Source organism: Phyllostomus discolor, chromosome 10 (genome assembly GCF_004126475.2).
Source record: "Phyllostomus discolor isolate MPI-MPIP mPhyDis1 chromosome 10, mPhyDis1.pri.v3, whole genome shotgun sequence".
Classification (NCBI taxonomy): Eukaryota; Metazoa; Chordata; class Mammalia; order Chiroptera; family Phyllostomidae; genus Phyllostomus; species Phyllostomus discolor.
The window spans coordinates 51,291,540-51,310,942 of record NC_040912.2 but is presented as its reverse complement, the minus strand read 5'-3'; the positions used below and the strand labels follow the sequence as shown (position 1 = coordinate 51,310,942).

The window sequence follows — 19,403 nt, the reverse complement described above, 5'->3', positions numbered from 1 at the left end:
TGAAAATATATTACTCCTTAAATATACATTCATTTAAATATTTTCTTTAACATGTACATGTGGAACACATAGTAAAAGAGATACGAAATTACTGTGCCATATCAGTGGTTTGTTTGTTTGTTTTTTCCCATTAGAGCTTTCTTTGCTTTTTATTTTCATGGCAGCTATTCACTTCTTTTTTTAAAAAAAAATTTATTTATCTTTAGAGAGGGAAGGGAGGGAGAAAGAGAGAGAGAGAAACATCAATGTGCGGCTGGTGGGAGCTGTGGCCTGCAAACGAGGTATGTGCCCTGACTGGGAATCAAACCTGCGACACTTTGGTTCGCAGCCCACACTCAATCCACTGAGCTACACCAGCCAGGGGTTTGTTGGTTTTAAACAAAAATAAGGTGTATCTACAGTGCTATATTAACAGAAGAAAACTCTGTAAACAGAAACTGTAAACAGATTCATGCTGCATATTACTATAATTCTGAAATAAATCTTATTTTCTAATATAAGTATCTGCTTTCATTAAGTGGGTTTTGTTTCTCTATTAAGGTATAATTCAATGAGTCCAATTAACCTAATGTCTAAGAGTTTAGAGTCTAGAACTAAAATTTCTGTTATGAATCAAAATATTGAAGTTTAGATTGAGATGTTGACTCTATATAAAAAGGCAAAATCAAAAACTTCTTTTGAACAAGAATCTCAGCATCTTTTCATATTTTTTCTATTTTAATAAATTTCTCATAAAGCACCTAGCACTATGCCTAGCAAAGAGTAACCTCTTAATAAAAAAACAACAACCAATAACTATTACTACCTAGGACATAGCAAATATGTCTTAGAAATAAATGAACTATTGAAAGTGAAGAGAGCAGACCACTTTTGCCTGTGAGAAAAGCATTTTGGAAGAGTTTACCTATTATTGTTGGTAAGAAAGATAAACAGAAAACCAAGGCTTTTGGAGAAAACATATTATTTTGGATTAAATAAAATACATCAAGGTAAACTTCACCTATTTACTTTTACTTTTATTAAATAAATGTAGCAACTAGAGAACTTAAAATAACACATGAAGTTTGCATTCTACTTCTATTGGATAGTACTGGTCTAGACCAGTGATTTTCAACTGGTATGCCACAAGAGTTTTTAAAGCATGCCATACCTGACTATTTAATCAGGGGCACTGACTGACCTCTTTTCCCTTAGATTGTCAAATAAAAAAAATGACAACAGCCAACACAACAATAGTCGTCTGGTGTGAATGAGCCAAAATTATACCTATATTTTGTCAGATTGGCAAAAAATATATTTTTTGGTGTGTTGTAGAAATTTTAAAATTAGTTTATGTGTGCCATGAGACAAAAAATGTTGAAGATCACTGGTTTAGACAATTACTTAACAATATAACTGCATAAACCTGACAAAATATAGACAAACCTCCAAATGCTTCTATAACATTTTTTAATAAAATATAAATAATCTGTTTGCAAAAAGGTAGAGTAAATACATGCAAGCTCTAAAGTATGGGAATTAGAAAAGTAGATGCAACATCTAGAACATATTCCAGAAGCATGCTAGATTTCTTTGGAGGAAGAATCAGAAACCTTTTTCTGAAAAGGGCCAGAGAATATGCATTTTTGTCTTTGTGGGACAAAGGGACTCTGTCACAACTATTCAGTCCAATCACTCAGCATAAAACCCAGCCATAGACAATATGGGCAGGGCTGTATTCCAGTAAAATTTTATTTATAAAAGCAGTCCAGCTGCATTTCACCTCCAGGCTGTAGTGTGCCAACTCTTGTTACAGAGCAAAACACCACGAATTCAAATTTCAAAATCCCAGACAAAATGAGTTTTAAATTAACTAGGTTTGATTTAAAGAATAATAGTACAGAAAAAAAAAATGTCCAACTCAGCTGGAGAAGACCAATGTTGCCTCAATTGGAAAAAAAAATGGAATTCACTAACTGAGACAGAAATGATGAAAAAAAATAAGAGCCCTGGCATGTGTGGCTCAGTTGGTTGGAACACTGTCCCACAGACCAAAGGGTCACAGGTTCAATTCCCAGTCAGGGCACATAACCAGGCTGTGGGTTCAATCCCTGGTTGTCATGTGTATAAAGAAGTGGCAAATCGACCTCCTTCCCTCCCTCCCTCTCTTTCTAAAAGCAATGAAAAAAATGTCCTCAGGTGAGGGTTAAATAAATAATTAAATAAGAAAATTATGTTTGTCTCTGGAAACAATTCTTACATAGTCATGGAGAAAAAAACACTTACATTTAACTCTATTATCCACAGTAATGTTACAAATAAGAGGTCAAAGGTGACAAACAAACAGAAAGTCCTCCTGACATCAGATATGCTTTTTTTCCCCCTTCCTTCATAGGACTCAATCCTGGCCATGAGCTGTGTAGGGTTGATGGAGTGGACATCGCGCAAAGAAGCATGAGAGATCTGGCTCCCTGTGAGAGCATTCTCCATGTCTTCTGGCAGGGAGTTCATTCTGGAGGGGAGTTATAGGAGCTTTTTTCCAACTTCACCATCCCTAGAGAGAAAAAATCTTTAGGGAATAAAAGAGAGACACAATGTTAGATCAGAGCTCACCTAATACCACAGCATTACCACCAACTACCATGTAACTGTCTCTCTGAGCATCAGAGTCTTCCCTGAAGACACAGGGAGAAAGTGAAATGAGAAACAATTCTTTCTTTTAAGATTTTTTAAATTGTTGTTCAATTACAGTTGTCCCCATTTTTCCATTACTCTCCAAGGCTTTACCCACCACCTATTCTTAAGGTTAAGAGGGGAAAAAAAGGGGGGAAAATGGGACAACTGCAATAGCATAATCAATAAAATATATTAAAAAACCAAGAATTAATACTACAAAGTAGCTATATTTAAAAGAATGACAATAGAAAAGAATGTAAATTATAGAAGTAAAGGATAAAGATAGAATGTTAACCACAACAAAAAGGTGTGCCTGATAACCTGGCGGCCTTTTGTTGAACAAGCCAAGCCAATTCTCTTGCCATGCCAAGGAAAAATCCTCTACAATTCTGTGTCACTCCCCAGGGACTAGGAAAGCAATAACTGAATCGTTTCCCAGAGAGCATGTAGCCAGTATGTATAAACCACCTATAAAAATTTGTGTCCTAAAGAGGAATTGCTTTCCACCAAAGGTGTCTAAAACACCAAATTTAGCATTTCCCCATGACCTCTTAGTGAATACATGTTTCTGGGCCTCTCCTTAGGAAAGAAGTATGCACACTGCAAAAAGTTCAGCAACCCACAAATGCCCCTCCAATAATTACAGGAGTTACACTTCTATGTGGAGATGCAGAACCTCCCCCTGCAAGGCCAAGCTGTGCTTCTATAATAAAAGACTTAGTAATCTAAATGATCTGATCCCCTCATGGGGGAGGCAAAAAGTCATCAGATGGAAGGTGTGCTGACTGGTATTTTTATTTGCCATACATTCCAGCTTCCCTCCCTGTAGTACATCTCCCTGTGGGAAGATTATATTATATACCTCTGGCTCTACTGAATGCATATGCTTTCTTTGGCCAATGTAACATGGGCAGGAGTCTGTGTGTCACTTGAATCCAGATCTTACGAACAAGTGCATGGTTCATCAGGCTTTTTTTCTTTCTGCCACAATAACTAGCAATGTCCAGAAAGAACACAGGAACATTTTCAAGATGGGTAAAATAAAACTTCAAAACTCTGCTGGAATTTCCCTAAAGTAGTATGATCCCATTTGGTACTTAATTCACAGTCCAAAACTCTGTCTCTTTACACTTGGCCCTCATATCTCTCCTTTCCCACACTCAGAAACAAAAGTCCTTTCCACATTTTCATACAATGTGGTGATAAAATAACACGACATTTTGAAAGCAATTTGCTATATGAACTCAGATATTTTAAAATATCCATACTTCTTGACCTAGTAACCCTCTTTCGGAAATCTAAAGGAAATTAAATGTACACCTTCTATGCAAAATTTGATCTATATGATTAGAGGTGAGGTTAATGATTACCTACTGGAGACAGGAGGAGGGAAGAGTGACTAGAGGCACAGCTTGGTCAAGTTCTAATTCCTGGCCTGAGAATGCCAAAGTGGCTGTGCTCACTTAGTAAACATTTATTGGCATAGGCAGTAGTTTCCATGGTGTGTTGACCTATGAAAAATTCAAATGCTGTATACTTATGTACACGTACACATACATGAACTGTATATGTGTTCTCTTTCAATAAAAATTTCTATCAAAAAAGACTTTATCATACCTATAATAACCCATTTAGACAACAACCTGAATATCTAACAATAGGGGAATAATTAGATAAGTCATGGTATAATTACAGTACGGTCATTAAAATATACTTAAAAGCATTTATACTAACATAAAAAATGTATTATAACGGTAACTAGATTAAAATCTGGACACTAAATGGAATACACACATACACATAGTATGTTCACAACTCTGTAAAATATCAAAACCATACTTTTAAAATAATATGCCTATAAAATATATCAGATGCTAAATACTATCTCTGACTGATGAGATTATATTTTCCCCTCCTTTTACTTTTTCAATTTTTTTTTCTGATTTCTTATTTTGCACATATTATATTTACAACAGGAGGAATTAAATTTCAAATGTAATTGTTTTAGCATCCTAGACACATGTTCCAGGACACTCTGATGCTCTTCCCTCCCTTTCTAACTCATCTGGGCAACAGTAGATAACAGCACATCAGTCATTCAATCTGCCTCCTCAGAGTCAGCCAATCAGCAAAGTATTCTGAAAAGCTCAACAGATGTACACTTCAGTGCTTTGTAAAAGAAAACATAAAATTCTAAAAATTGAAGTATTTCTGCAGTTTGTCTCAATGAATCAATATCATCCTAGTAGAAGGAATATTAATGGCACATTCCCCAAAACATTTGCTCTTAAAACAAAGCTTGCAAAATACTAAGTTTATCAGCTAGACCTTTTAAAAATTAATTCTAAAACAAAAAGTAAAAATGAATGTGAACAATATGTTTTCTTTAGTGAAATACACATTCCAGAATGGAAAAGATAAATGAACTATTCTCTAAAACTAACTTGGATGAAGATAGATATATTTCTGCAACAACACATGCTACATTAAGAAAAAGAAATTCAGATAATTTTTAAGCCAGTCTGATAATCTATTAGCAAGCATATTTAAAAATTAATTTTTATAGTCTTCGTCACTGTGGTTTCCTGCTTCACCAGTGCTTGAACAGAACCTGGTGCTCAACCCCCATCCTAGTTAACGCCCAGATCCATCCTCTGACACCTCTTCACAGCGCCCCTGGACCTCCCCAAGTCCCCCACCACTGCTCCTGTGCCACAAAGCCACCTTCCTCAGTCACACATCACAACAGCTATATCTACCTTGCAGGTGCGCCACAACTACCATCAGGTCTCAGAAGCTGCCATCAGCCGCCACATCAACCTGGAGCTCTATGCTACCTATGTTTACTTGTCCATGTCTTACTACTTTGACTGCAATGATGTGGCTTTGAAGAACTTTGCCAAACATTTCCTTCACCAATCTCATAAGGAGAGAGAACATGCTGAGAAACTGATAAAGCTATAGAACCAATGAGGTGGCTGAATCTTCCTTCAGTGTATCAAGAACCAGTGATGACTAGGAGGATGGGCTGAATGCAATGGAGTGTGCATTACACTTGGGTAAAAGTGTGAAACCAGTCACTACTGGACTTGCCTAAGCTGGCCACTGAAAAACATGACCCTCATTTGTGTGACTTCATTGAGACTCACTACCTGGCTGAGCAGGTGAAATCCATCAAAGACTTGGGTGACCAAGTAACCTGACCTGCACAGTTTGGGCACCTGAGAATCTGGCATGGCAGAGCATCTCTTTGACAAGCACACTCTGGGAGACAGTACAGACAGCTAAGCCTCAGGCTGCCTTCCCATGGCCACAGGAATGACTTTGCTGGTCACCAAAGCAGTACACGCATGTGGCAGTTACCTTTACCTTATCTTTAACTTGTATGAATCGTCTACTTTCATTTGTACCATTCCTTCAAAACAAATAATTTGGTACCCACCCCCCCAAACCCTAGCTGAGTAGCTTAGTTGGTTGGAGTGTCGTCCTATACACCAAAAGGTTAGGGGTTCAATTCCCAGCCAGGGCACATGCTTAGATTGCAGTTCCGTCCCTCATCAGGGCACATTGAGGAAGCAACCAATCAATGTTTCTCAATGTTTCTCTCTCACATCAATGTTTCTCTCTCTGTCTCCCTTCCTCTCTCTATAAAATCAATAAATATATCCTTGGCTGAGGGTTAAAAAATTAATTTAAATTCTTAAAGCCAATTAAACTGTACAGAAAATTCAACAAAGCTCAGAACTGTTTTAGGAAGAAAATCATTCCTAAGGTAATTAGATCATTCTTAGTCCCACTCATTCCTACTTCTCTGAGCCCATTTCTCATGAATAAAAAAGAACAAAGCAAATCACTAACCCTAGGAATCTGAAGCCATTCCGAACAAAAAGCTGACATTATACCATGATATATACTTGACTTGGAAAATGAGAATCATTATATGAAAATATAACCGCTAATTAGCTAGAATTTGTATTTACATAGCTTTAATAATAAAGTTGTCCAAAGCACAGACTGCTCTGAGCAGTCTGACTCCATGAAATCTTAAGAGTGAGAGACCGTTTCTGTTCTACAGCTATAGGACTTCAGAAAGATTCGGTTCAAGTGCCAATTCCTTCAGGAATACTTCCTTGGAACACTCCCTACATTCCAATCCCCAGGCAGGGTCAAGTATGCCTCCTCCAAGATTCCCTAGGATTGTGGACATGTCACGTATATCGCTCTCCACACTGTACCTTAATTATCCATTTACTTGCCTGTCTCTGATACTACAGGGTGTGGTCCTAGAAGGTCCTGAATTTTTATTTATACACCCCTGTGCCCACAGGAACTACCACGGTACACAGCACACAACAGGAACAAAACAAAAGTTGACTGAATAAATTCTACCTAACAGATGTAATACAGAGGCTAGCACAGAGCAGGATCTCAAAATTCTCTGCTGAGTTGAGACTACAACTGTTTGTTCCTGAGAAAGAGTTTGGATATCTTTCCATATAATTTAAGTATTAAATATTTAGTTCTTGGTAATGTTGATACAGGTAGATCTAGCCAGATCATTGGGCAGAAGAGAAGGGCCCCAACATGGCAGGAGCAAATGTGTTCCCTGGGCAAACACACTACCTAGGAAGTGTTGCAATGCCCTTGTAACCAATCTAGCGCTGTGCTTGATGGGACAAATGACAAATTTCCTTGCCCCAGGCAGAGATGTGGCAGGAGGAAGCCTTGCCCAGAGTATGCAAAGGGCTAGAGTGTGAGGGATGAAGGGAAAAGCCCTCCTACCCACTTTCAGTTCCTGATTAAAGGGGAAGCCAGAGGCCACAGCTGCACAAGTACCATAGAGACTAACACGGTGGCAAGAGGAGGTGCTGACCTGCCAGTCTAGCCTGGGAAAAGAATAGGACTGGCTGGGTAGCTGAACCCTTCCAGAACACACAGCACTTTGGGCCAGGAGACCAAACCAGAGGGAGGCCAGAGACTCTCCCCTTCTCTTCCTCTGGGATCTGTGCATGGCTGTGCAGGCCAGAGCATTTGCAGGACCAAGTGGGACCTGGGAACCGCATAGCCAGATGACAGAGTGACAGGCCCCGTGAACAGAGCCCCTGAACGGAAGGCTACAGCAGTTGCCGGCTGCACTGGGCCTCTAGTGTGGGAAGCTGTGGCAAGGTGATGGAAGTGCAGGCTGTATGCACAGACTCCAGGGAGACTGAAGCCAGAGAGCTGTCCACTTAGCAGACTTGGGCTTTGTAGGGCAGTTAAGAATGGAGGGGGATTTCTGGGCATGGTTTTGGGTTTCAGTCTTTTGGGGAACAAACTTTTTTTTCTGTGTTTTGCCTAAGAGAGGATCCTGGAGTCGGGAGTCCCCAGTTCCCCCAAGTGGTACATTTTAGCAAAGATAATTTTCCTCCCCCACCAACCTTTGTCTTAAGCTTGCGTTAGACAACAGGTAGCTGAACCTTACTTTTGTTTGGTTGCACTGAGATACTCTCTGGGGTTGGCTTAAGGAAAGTTATGCCTCTGTAAGTATTGAATAGCTGTACATGCAGAAACAAAAATCTACAGTTCAAGATTTATTCCAACCCTGGGGAGAGCACAGGGGATGAGGAGTGGGGTCAAGAATTATAAAATAAAGAAAAACATCCCTTATCTTTTTCTCAGAATTGTAAGAGGAGATGAGAATCCTCTTTTGTTGTTTAGGTTTTTAAAAAACGAGATTCATATAGTTTTTGTTTTATCTAAATGGATAATTATCCTCTACTGTGCTATATTAGTCAGCTACTTCTATATTCATGCTGTATTACACTATCGCAAAACTCAATGGCTTAAAACAATCCATATTTATTCTCAAGATCACAGGTCAGCAGGCTGCTGTAAATTCTGCTTATCTAGTCTGAGATCAGCTGGACAACTGTGCTACAGGCTGTGCTTAGTAGAACTTGGCTTCAAACTGTTGGGTGGGTGGGGGTCTAGGTCTTCTTTCTATATCTGTCTTCCTCCTTGGATCCAGACTGTCTAGGGCATGTTCTTTTTATGGCAATTAGCAAGAGCACATTAGAATAGCTAGACCATGTAACACATGTAAAATCTCTTTATATAACATCATGTCTGCTCACATTTTTATTGGCCCAAAATACATCTCAAGGCCAAACCCAAAGGCAGTAGAGCTTGGATATAAACTCTATCCAAAGAAAGAGCATAGGTAAGTGAATATTTGTTGATTAACATTCCAATCTAGCACAAGTATCGATGTTCTAAATCAGGAGTTGACAATCTATAGCCTGCAGATTAAATATGGCCTTTTGCCTGTTTTTAAACACTAAGTTTTTATTAGAACACCACCACACCCACTCTTTTTAAAGATTTTATTTATTTTTACAGAGAGGGAAAGGGAGAAGAAAAAGAAGAGAAACATCAATTTGTGGTTACCTTTTCCACACCCCTACTGGGAACCTGGCCCACAACCCAGACACGTGCCCTGACTAAGAACCCAACTGACAACCCTTTGCTTCACAATCTGGAGCTCAACCCACTGAGCCACACCAGCCAGGGCCCCACACAGATTGTCTATGGAAGCTTTCATACTAAGATGGCAGAGATGATCTGTTGTAATGGAGACTGTACAATTAGCAAAGCTGGGCCAAAACTTTGGCTGCAGCTAATTCAGTTCAAAATTGATACTACCCAGATGGTAAACAGCAGCTTCTTTGGAGCAGTAGCTACCAGTGCTAGTGTTTTAGACTCCCACAATTTTTCATCCCTTTCTAGGAGGAGTAAAGAATCAAACCAAGTCTCTCAACCCAACCAACCAGCCTTCCCTGTACTATTCTGGCAAGAGCCGTGACACTGTATGTTCTCCTCTGAAATAATGTCAGAATAACAGACATTAAAAATATTTAATTCAGGCCCCAGCTGGTGGGGCTCAGTGCACTGAGCACTGGCCTGTGAACCAAAGGGTCGCCGGGGCAACTCCCAATCTGAGCACATGCCTGGGTGCAGGTCAAGTCTCAAGTGGGGGCATGTGAGAGGCAAACACACATTGATGGTTTCTCTTCCTCTTTCTCCCTCCCGTCCCTTCTGTCTAAAATAAATAAATAAAATCTTTTAAAAAAATGTATTCAGAAAGACTTCAGTCATCTTATCCAAAGGCACAGGGAGCATATTTGGCTTAAGACATGTTTTGCTTGGTCTTATACAGTGCTTCTAAAAATTTCAAACTAATCGAAAACATTTTTAAATAGTGAATTTTCATATAAAAGCCCAGATTCCAGCTTCTCTTGAAAAGTAAGAAGATACAGAATCACCAGGCCTACATTTCCTTACCATGATAAAAATGCCAAGAAGCTGCTGACTTCCTCAAACGGGGCATGCAGTGGTTTCAGTCTTGACCTAGCCAGGAGGCATTTGAGTTTTCCACTCTAATCTATTCCCACTCCTTTATTTTAGAGGCAAAAAAATGCATTAACACCTGAAGATTGTGTCTCATCCTGTTGTTTCAAAGCTGTCTTCATTTTTGTTATCAGTTATTTTTGCTTATAAAGTAAATGTTTGCTTACAGATTAAAATAAAAAGAAGCTGAGGCCCTATGTGGATTATAAGGAGGCACCCATCTAAGAGATATTTAGGTTTAAAACTTCGGATTTCCATTTCTTTCCTCTCCATCACCCCACCTCACCCCAGATTCCTAGAAGAAAATCAGTTATTTCAGAAGAGCAGGTTAAAAAAATTCTATAAAATACTTAAATAAAACTCACCTAACCAATTGTTTGGTATTACTTAAAAATCTTTCCTGAGACAAGGAATGAAATTTTGCTACCAGATCCCTATTAATTTGCCATTGAAAGGTAAATGATACTTCTAAAAGAAAAAAAAAAAAGATTTGTGTGCATGTATGAAACTCTGCAAGGCTTTTTACAGATCTGTCCATATCATCAAGGCTACAATGGGAAATGGGGCAGGGAAGAATTTTGAAACAACTAAAATAATAATACTGTCCTATGAGAGTTAAACTATAAATTCACCACAGAATGAATTAACAGTAGATGTGCTGTGTCCTTAAAGAAGCAAACTGGCTCACAGGCTATGATATGTGAATAAAGTGACAGGAGATACTTAAATCTAAAGGGGAGAAGAGAGAATTTGCCAGTAAGAAAGTCTGGAAACACAGGAAAAGAAATGTCATAAGCAAATGGAAGCTATGCTCAGCCTGGCACTTAGTCCACTAGCCAGCTTATTCCTATGACTAATGTAATAGCATAAAGGTATTGTCAATGCCTTTTGACACCAATTTAATAATTCCCTGTAGGCCTCCCACAACCTTTTAAAATTGTGTGTCTGATTAATATTACATTCTATGTAGGGAAACAACAGATGGGTCAGCTTGAAATAAATATTTAGTTTTCATGGCAGCTATAATGTTCATTGTAGATTCTGAGACATGAGTTTATCGACATGCAGCAGAACCACTGGCCACAGGGCTCTGTAACCAGAAGGTGATAAATCATGTTTCTCACTCAACAATAAAGAGGGCTGCACTCTAACCCTAAGAAGGTCAAAATTTGTGAGAAGCTTTTTGAGAGGTAGACTCTAGACATCTCCTGATGACCCACAACAGCATCATTGGGTACAAAAGTGCTCTTTGGGAATTTCTAGAGATATCACTCAGATAACAACTTAGTATTGGTTAGCTACCACAAAATATTAGCATATTCTGTATAAAGTATGAATGTGGTAATCTTTCAAAACCAAATTATAAGAAGTTGTAGCATCACTACAGTATTCTGCCAAAATCTCTTTATAAACTAATACGCCAATCACCATTAACTTTCCTTAAGTATAATTATTAAATTAATTGCCAGACTCGAATCAGAGTTATAATACCTGAACTTAATTGTGCAATGGTAATACAACATTTGCTTATTTTAAATCTGACTTGCCAGTATTTCGGTCTGGTTACTAATTCATAACCAATAAAAAGGGTAGTTATACATTTCAACTAAAGGTTTTTAATAAGTACACAAAGTCTTCAAAAACTCAGGATTCATAAGTAAGCTCTAAAGATTCTGACACACATTCTCTCAACTCAGCAAATATATCTAATATTTAGATTTCTAAAAAATCAGGTTTAAGATTTACCACTCAGTATCAATATATGTCTTACCAGAAAGAACAGAGATACAAAATGCATCTTTAAAAACTGAGAAAATGAGAAAGCTAAGTAAATGATAGATTATCATCAAAATGGAAGGTTTTGACAGTTTACTTTTTTAAGTGGTTTGGTATTTTAAAGATATAGGTACGAAAATAGTAGTGTGAACCCTGAGGAAGAATATGCCTACTAAGAAGCGCTCCTGGTGGCTTAACTGAACTCAAACTTAAAAAAATAAATAAATAAATACAAAAAACCAGAGCCTAGCAGCCATTTCTACATATGGGCCTCTCACACAAATTGCACTTCCTGGAGAAGCTTGCACTGAATTACATTCCTCTTGCACTGAATTACCTTCTGCACTGAACTGCCTTCCTGCACTGTGTTTATGCCATCAGAGCCAGCCCTTACAAAGGAGTTCCTGGAATCCTGTTTCAAACAATAGGGCTGAGGCTTTCCTCATCCAATCAGAGCTGCACAGCTATATTCTCTTCAGAGAAACTCCATTCTGGCCAATCAGGACAGTGCCTTTTGGGCCAATCCGACTGTGAGGATTTGGAGTTCTCCTTCCCAAGAGGATAACCCAGTAAGGGAGGAGGAGTAGGGACTTCCGTCTATATAAGCCAGCTCCTCTCTGGTTTGGGGAGCACACTTTACCTTTCCACTTAAGACTGAAGATGGAGTTTCCCTTGTTGAGGAAGCAGACTGGCACAGGATGAAGCAAAGTGGTGTACAGCACAGCATAGCAGACCAGCGCAGTGCAAAGCAGCCTGGCATGGAAAGAGCAGAGCTGTCTTGCAGGAGAGCGATCTGGCCCTAGGGCCAAAGCACAGTCATGCTGTTTCCACAGATGTGGTGTATCACATTTGAGCTGTTTTGTACTTCACTGAATAAAGTTTCCTTCTTCACCTCAGGCTAATTGGAGATTCCTGTTGGCGTTCAATTGAGGCCAATTACTATTGGTTGACAGTAGATTATCTGAATACTAAAATTTTTTGAAGATTCCTAATTATTTTCATAACCCTACAATCATAGACTATATACTATTTGAGGGTAAAATATGTCAAGTCTACAAAATTGATCATAAAACTAGACTACTAAAAATATGTAAAAGTCTTGCAATTAGGAACTATATACAGAACCAACAATGCTCAAAATAGAAATTTAAAACATAGCAATATTTAAAATAACATTTAAATACATTTAAAAATTAAATAACCTATACAAAACAGTGACAGTAAAAATAGTGGAAAGCTGTCAAACTTGAGCTTATCATCAAATTCACTTCCCTAAAGTGCATGAATTACTCTTTGAAATTATTTTTTAAATAGTAAAATTAAAGAATTGGGCATTTAATAAAGTTATAAAAACTACAATTATCCTATGGGGGAAAATATACAAAATAAAAATATGATTGTAGTTAATAAATAAATCCAAAAGGAAGATAATAATTTTTCCAAGTTGGGGGATGAGTAAGATGTGATTCATTATACCAAACTCTACTTTTGTACATGGATAAACATTTCCACAAACAATTTTAAAATACATAAATAAACTCAAGAATCAGTCTTTTAAAACTGCAAATAGGCAAACCTAAAAGGTTTAAGGAGGAAGAGACTAAGAAAGGAATGCAGGTACAACTATAGGAAACATTATTTTTCCAAATGTATGTGATACTTTACATTAATTACATTTGGAAATCACAGTCAATACTCTGGAAAATGCAGATGATCTGAATAGAATAATCCATACCAAAAAGAAATAGAAAAAAGTTGACAAAGAATTACCTAGCAAAGGAACTAGAGTCAGGCAATTTGGTAAATATTTCAAAACTTGAAATATAGATAAAATCCTATAAACTGTTTCAGAACATTAAAATGAGAGTTATCCTATCATTAAATAAAGGTAACATAATATTGACATATCCGACCAAGAACACACAAGAACACAACAAAAATATAAACTAATCCCACCTATTAACTTATTACTGTGTATTATATAACACTGTGTATCATATACTAATATAATGAAAAATAACAATAGTTTTTTAACACCAAGACTGAGTCACACACAATGCTGAATACTTAACATACATTACTTACATATTTAAGCTTCACAACAGCTCTCACAAACAGGACCCAGGTACTAGAATATATTCCTGAAACACCACTTAAGTCAAAATCACATAAATAAAAATTAAACCTAATTGGAAGGCAGGTATTTCTGTTTACCCATTAAAATGTTTCATTGCATTTCAAAAGCATGCATGAACACAACTTACAATTCACCTCAGACAAAAGGCTTTGAAACTATTACATTTTGACTGGTTTTTAATTTGGGGGTACTGGCTAGACATCTATAGTCTTTCATTTTTCTTATAATGTGTGTCTCTCAAGTTTTTTATCCTCCATGATTTGAAAGAGACATAGGGAAATACATTAGTAATATAAGAAAAACAGTGTAAGCTGAAATAAAATTAGCAACTGACAATGAGCCCTGGGAGGAACTAGAGGCAAACAGAAGAGTGTGTGCGGGATCTTCAGGAACCACACAGGTGGACATAGAGACACATTGTTGATTTATCAGTATAAGCCAGAAATCTGAACTGTAATAGCAAATTTACCAAGCATAAAGCATTAATTCAATTTAAAAAAAGGAAAACTCATAACTTAAAAATCACCATCTAACCTTTACTTTCCTAAGGTTTTCTGCAAAGAAAAACTTGTATAAACCAAAAAATATCTACAGATGATATAGATGTCATCAAAACTAAGTTGCAAAGGAATAAAACTATTAAAGAGTCATTCTAGTACATGGAGAAAGAAATCTAAATATCAAAATATACTAAAGTTTTTCTTCAAAAGTTAATAAAGCAACCATTTTTTTTCTTTTTTTTTTTTAAGATTTTATTTATTTTATTTTTAGAGAGGGAAGGGGGAGAGAGAGAGAGACAGACAGACAGACAGACAGACATCAATGTGCGGTTGCTGGGGGTTCTGGCCTGCAACCCAGGAATGTACCCTGGCTGGGAATCGAACCTGGGACACTTTGGTTCCTAGCCCGCGCTCAATCCACAGAGCTACACCAGCCAGGAATAAAGCAACCATTTGCATAGGCAATGTAATAAAATTGCAGATAAAGGAATACATGATTTTAGGATAAGAAGTAAGAAAATCTTACTTCTTTTTGTTAGAAAGTCTACAAAGGGAAACATATCTCATATATAAAAAATCAAAACTTCTCCATCTTAAAAAAACATAAAAGTAAATACTTAAAAACGGTTTAAAAAAAAACAAAGGATAAAAAAAATGAAATCCTTAAAACTCAATTAGAAAAATAAGCAAAAAAAAGGCAAGGCACACAAGAAAAATAAATGTATTGATAAAACAAAGAAAAATCCCACCTAACAGTTTTTGGAGAATCAAATTAAATTTATTGAATTATTTATTAGTTTCCTGAAACCTTCTGAAGATATCAAACTCCTTAATCTTGCCTAACCTAGCACATAGCCTACTTCTATGTACTTTCCAGTACCACTTCACCACACTAAAAATCAAAAGCAGTTTTCTAAAACAAATTACATGCTCTGAAACCTCTGTTTGTACTTTTCTCTCCACATGGAGTGCTACTCTCCTTATCTCTATGGCTCTTACTATTCCTGTAAGCCTTAACTCAAAGGTCACTTTCTGATAGTTTTTGCTTCCTCCTACTATTTCTTCCACACCTATCAGAGAATAGTGTACAAAGACCTCTATAATAACTTCTATTATACAACATTAAGGTTATTTTTGCTTTATATTTTTCTTAAAAAGCAACAGCTCACTTAGGATATTGTGATTCACCTATTGACCAGTTCCTTCATTCTGAGTTTTGTTGTGGAAGTGGGAAGACACTGGAGACAAGAAAATGGAGGGGGCAGCATTTTAAAATAGCATAAAAAATAGTTACCAGTAGATGCTTTGTCCAGAGCTCTGGGGAGTCTCCCCCATTGGTCAAGATGGCAGCAAGGGGGAGGTTCTTATACTGAGCACATGGAAAATTAGAAATATCAATGGATAGTGCCCTAGCAAGATAACCAAATAGAGAAAAAGCCTTCCCCACCCCCTTCCCAGATCAGAAGGCAGGCACAAGCCACACAGAAGTCGAAAAGTACAGGAGAGGTTATGGACCAAAGCAGTCTGTCACTGTAGCTTGGGATAAGAAGGTATTAGTTGGGAGGTGGTCCCAACCAAAGCACCAGAAGGTTTGGGAAGTTGATTGGTCGGTCATGTGGAGAAACCAGCTGGTCTGTCCCACATCCAAGAAATCAAAAGGAACAAAGGGAAATTCCCTAGGAAACAAAGAGGCTGCACTTGCTGGTGACCTGTACCATGCCTTCCCCTGTTCTCTCCATGGGCCATGTGGCCAGTGGCCTCCAGGAGGGAGCTCTTCTCTCTCTCTTGCCCACCAGGTTAAGCACTGGCTTGTGCACTCGAGTGCTCTTTTGCCTGGGGTATGTACCTGTGCAGCCCAGCACGACTAGGCCATGTGGCCTCCACACACAGGTTCCAGTAGGAAGCTTGAAATGGAAGCAGCCAGGAATAAACTAAACTACCAAAGTGAGAACTAAGACCACCTAGCAGTCGCCTGTAGGCTCCAAAGGGCTGTACTTTAAATTGGAGGAACAGCTCCAGACATTGGCTTTTGTTTTTCTCTTGCTGAGGAGATGGGCTTTGAGACAGGAGTCCACTATTCTCCCAGATTGTGCAGCACCTACATAAAATCTACTTCCTTTTTCACCAGCATCTGCCTCACTAGTTTGGTTTTCATGGTGACAGGCAGCTGAATTCCCATTTTTGTTCAGTTACAATATAACACACTAAGAAATAAATTTAACAAAAATGTGCTAGGTCCTAACACTGAAAACTATGAAACACTACTTAGAGAAATAAAAGAAGATAAAAATAAATTGAGAGATATACTGTGTTTATGGATATGAAGAATTCATATTGTTAATATTTGAATTCTCCCCAAATTGATCTATAGATCCAACTCAATACCAATCATAATCCCATTGAGTCTTTTGTAGAATTGTCAAGGCAATACTAAAATATATATTGAAATACAAGGAAATGAGAACAACCAAAGCAATTTTGAAAAAGGACAAAATTGGAATTCACACTAACTTAAAGACTTTCTCTAAAGTTTCAGTAATGAAAAGAGTGAAACATAAGAATCAACAGATAGATCAGTGGAACGTAAGGGAGAGCCTAGAGTTAGAAGAGCACTAATATGATGACTTAATTTTAACAAAGATGTCAAAGCAATCCAATGATGAAAACAAAATGTGTTTTCAACAAATGACACTGGGTTATAACCACATATAAAAACTGAACAAATAAATTTTAAAAAAAACCTAACTCACAACATGCAATAAATAAGAAGGTGTAGGAGAATACGTATTTTTACAGCATTTTGGAAGGTAAAGATTTCGTATAAAAGATGCAAAAAGCCATATTCAGCTGAAAAAAATTGTATAGGCTGCCAGTAAAATTGTAAAATTGTGCGATGGAGAAGTTCTCCTTTACAGAAAAAATCTCCAATAAAAAAGGTAGAAAAAGTAATAAAATTACAAAAATCAACAGTTTGTAACCCCCAGTTGAAGCTTCTGATTTAGGCAAAGATTTTTAATATATACTAAAAATTATTAAAAGCTTGTTAGGGAATAGAATCTTTATACCTCAAAGTATTACCCCTCAGATTACTAAAATTCATTCAGGGATAATATACCTTTTCAGTGGTGGGACTTGCAGTCACCACTTAAACCAAGTAATGCAACAGTATCACCAATACCAAACAGGCTGACATCACCTGCCTTCTGATGTAATACAGTAAAAAGTACATAATATCAATTATCAAGGGCATATTATGATATACCCTTACCAAAAATGTTTAATTTGAATTTAGTCATAAAGAAGTAATCAGACAAAGGCTATGCGTGGTACATTCTACAAGACAGTTATCATAGGCTGTTAAGAGACATCAAGGGGGTGAAAAGCAAACAAAAACAAAAAAAAAGGAAAAGTGTGATGGATACTCTTCAAACTTAAAAAAGCATAAAGAGACACAAGCATCGACTGCATTGCACAAATTGAAACTGACTCTTGAATTAAAAAGAAAAAAAGAAAGAAAAAGCTACAAAAGACAAGTGAAGAGTTGATTATGGGTTAGAATCCTAGTTGTGTAAGTGAATGCCTTTATTCTTAGGAGGTGAATGCTGGAGTACTGAGTGGTTGGTGCCGTGAAGTACAGAACTTCACTGGAATGGAGCCGTTCACTTGGTCCAACCATCCATTCATCCACCCATGCAGTATATATAAACATATGTATACAATGAATATATTTAAACACAATGTATATATAGTATTTAAAATGGAGGAAATAAAATGGAATAAATATTGTTAAAGCGAGTCACACAAAATAGAGTCAGGAGGCTATGTAAGGATGTGTGGCCTGAGGACACCTGGTGCCTCAGTTCCTAGAGCTGCTTTTAAGTTGCTAAACCTGTTGCTGAACTCAGCTCCCTGCTAAACCATAAACATCCTGGAGCCATAAACATCCTTGAACAATTGCTACATGGACAATATGGAATTCACTTCCTTTCTTGTAGTTTTCATCTCCCTTGTTTGCATATTAGAACTAACCAGTCCCTGTTAACCTAGCAAGCAGTCCCTCATTTGCCAAAGAATTACATTTTGTGGATTTTGCCTTTATAAGCCCTTTCTTTGTTCTGTCAAGAGAACATCTTGGGTTGCTGAATCTGCATCTCCAGGACTACAATCCTTTTGCTCAAATAAATGCCTTTGTTCATTATTACAGCCCAAACCTCTTATTTGGTTAACAGTATACATATGCATATGCAGTGTACATATTATCAAAGAGAGTAAAGGCAGATTTTCAATGTTAAAAAAAATCATTAACTGTGCTATGAGTATAAGCTTATAAAAGCACAGACCAAAGAACCAGAATTAGCTAGAAAACCTCTTAAATAATACTATAAAATAGAATGGACATGGATTTGGTATAAATCTTTGTATAATAATTCTTCTGTTCACAACAGCTTGGGATGCATGATAGATTAAAAGGAAAACCTATGTAACATTTCTGGGTATCCAAATCACTCTGCCTTTTATATAGCTATTAAATCACCTAGACACGAATGTTGATTTGAGGTGTAAGTTAAAAGCTTCTAAAGTGCTTGTGACTTCAGACAGGGGTCATTTGGTTTGAATCTTCAGCCAATGTCAAGTATCTAAGGTCTTTTCATTAGTGTTTTAAGGCTTAAATGAAACAGTGGAGTGTACACTGTGCACCAGAAATAACCAGTTTCCTCAGTTATTTACTGAAAATGGGTAGATACCACTTTAAGCATTTAAAAGCCAAATTTGTCCATTTGTTCCATACATTAGGACTCTCAGGGAAACTGATTTTTTTACAAAGCACCACCCACTGCCCTGGCCAGTAAGGCTGAACTGGCTGGAGCGTCATCCTGTAAACCAGCAGGTTCAATTCCTGTTCAGGGCACAGGCCTAGGGTTGTGGATTAGTACCGTCAGGGTTTGTAT

The 19,403-nt window shown here is 37.4% G+C and overlaps 1 protein-coding gene and 1 pseudogene across 5 annotated transcripts in view; one reads left to right on the top strand and one right to left on the bottom strand.

The window, feature by feature from the left end:
• STARD3NL (STARD3 N-terminal like) overlaps nucleotides 1-19,403 on the bottom strand; it is a 178,483-nt gene that overhangs the window by 146,843 nt on the left and 12,237 nt on the right. For 3 of the 5 annotated variants that reach the window (XM_028526101.2, XM_036010807.1, XM_036010804.1), the window contains one exon: nucleotides 2,266-2,548. In XM_028526101.2, the coding sequence (XP_028381902.1) occupies nucleotides 2,266-2,490 (225 nt within the window). In that variant the 5' untranslated portion in view covers nucleotides 2,491-2,548. Of the gene's footprint in view, nucleotides 1-2,265; nucleotides 2,549-3,517; nucleotides 4,154-19,403 lie in introns of those variants that run through there. The other 2 variants (XM_036010805.1, XM_036010806.1) reach the window with 2 other exon arrangements.
• LOC114507985 lies at nucleotides 3,687-6,015 on the top strand (annotated as a pseudogene).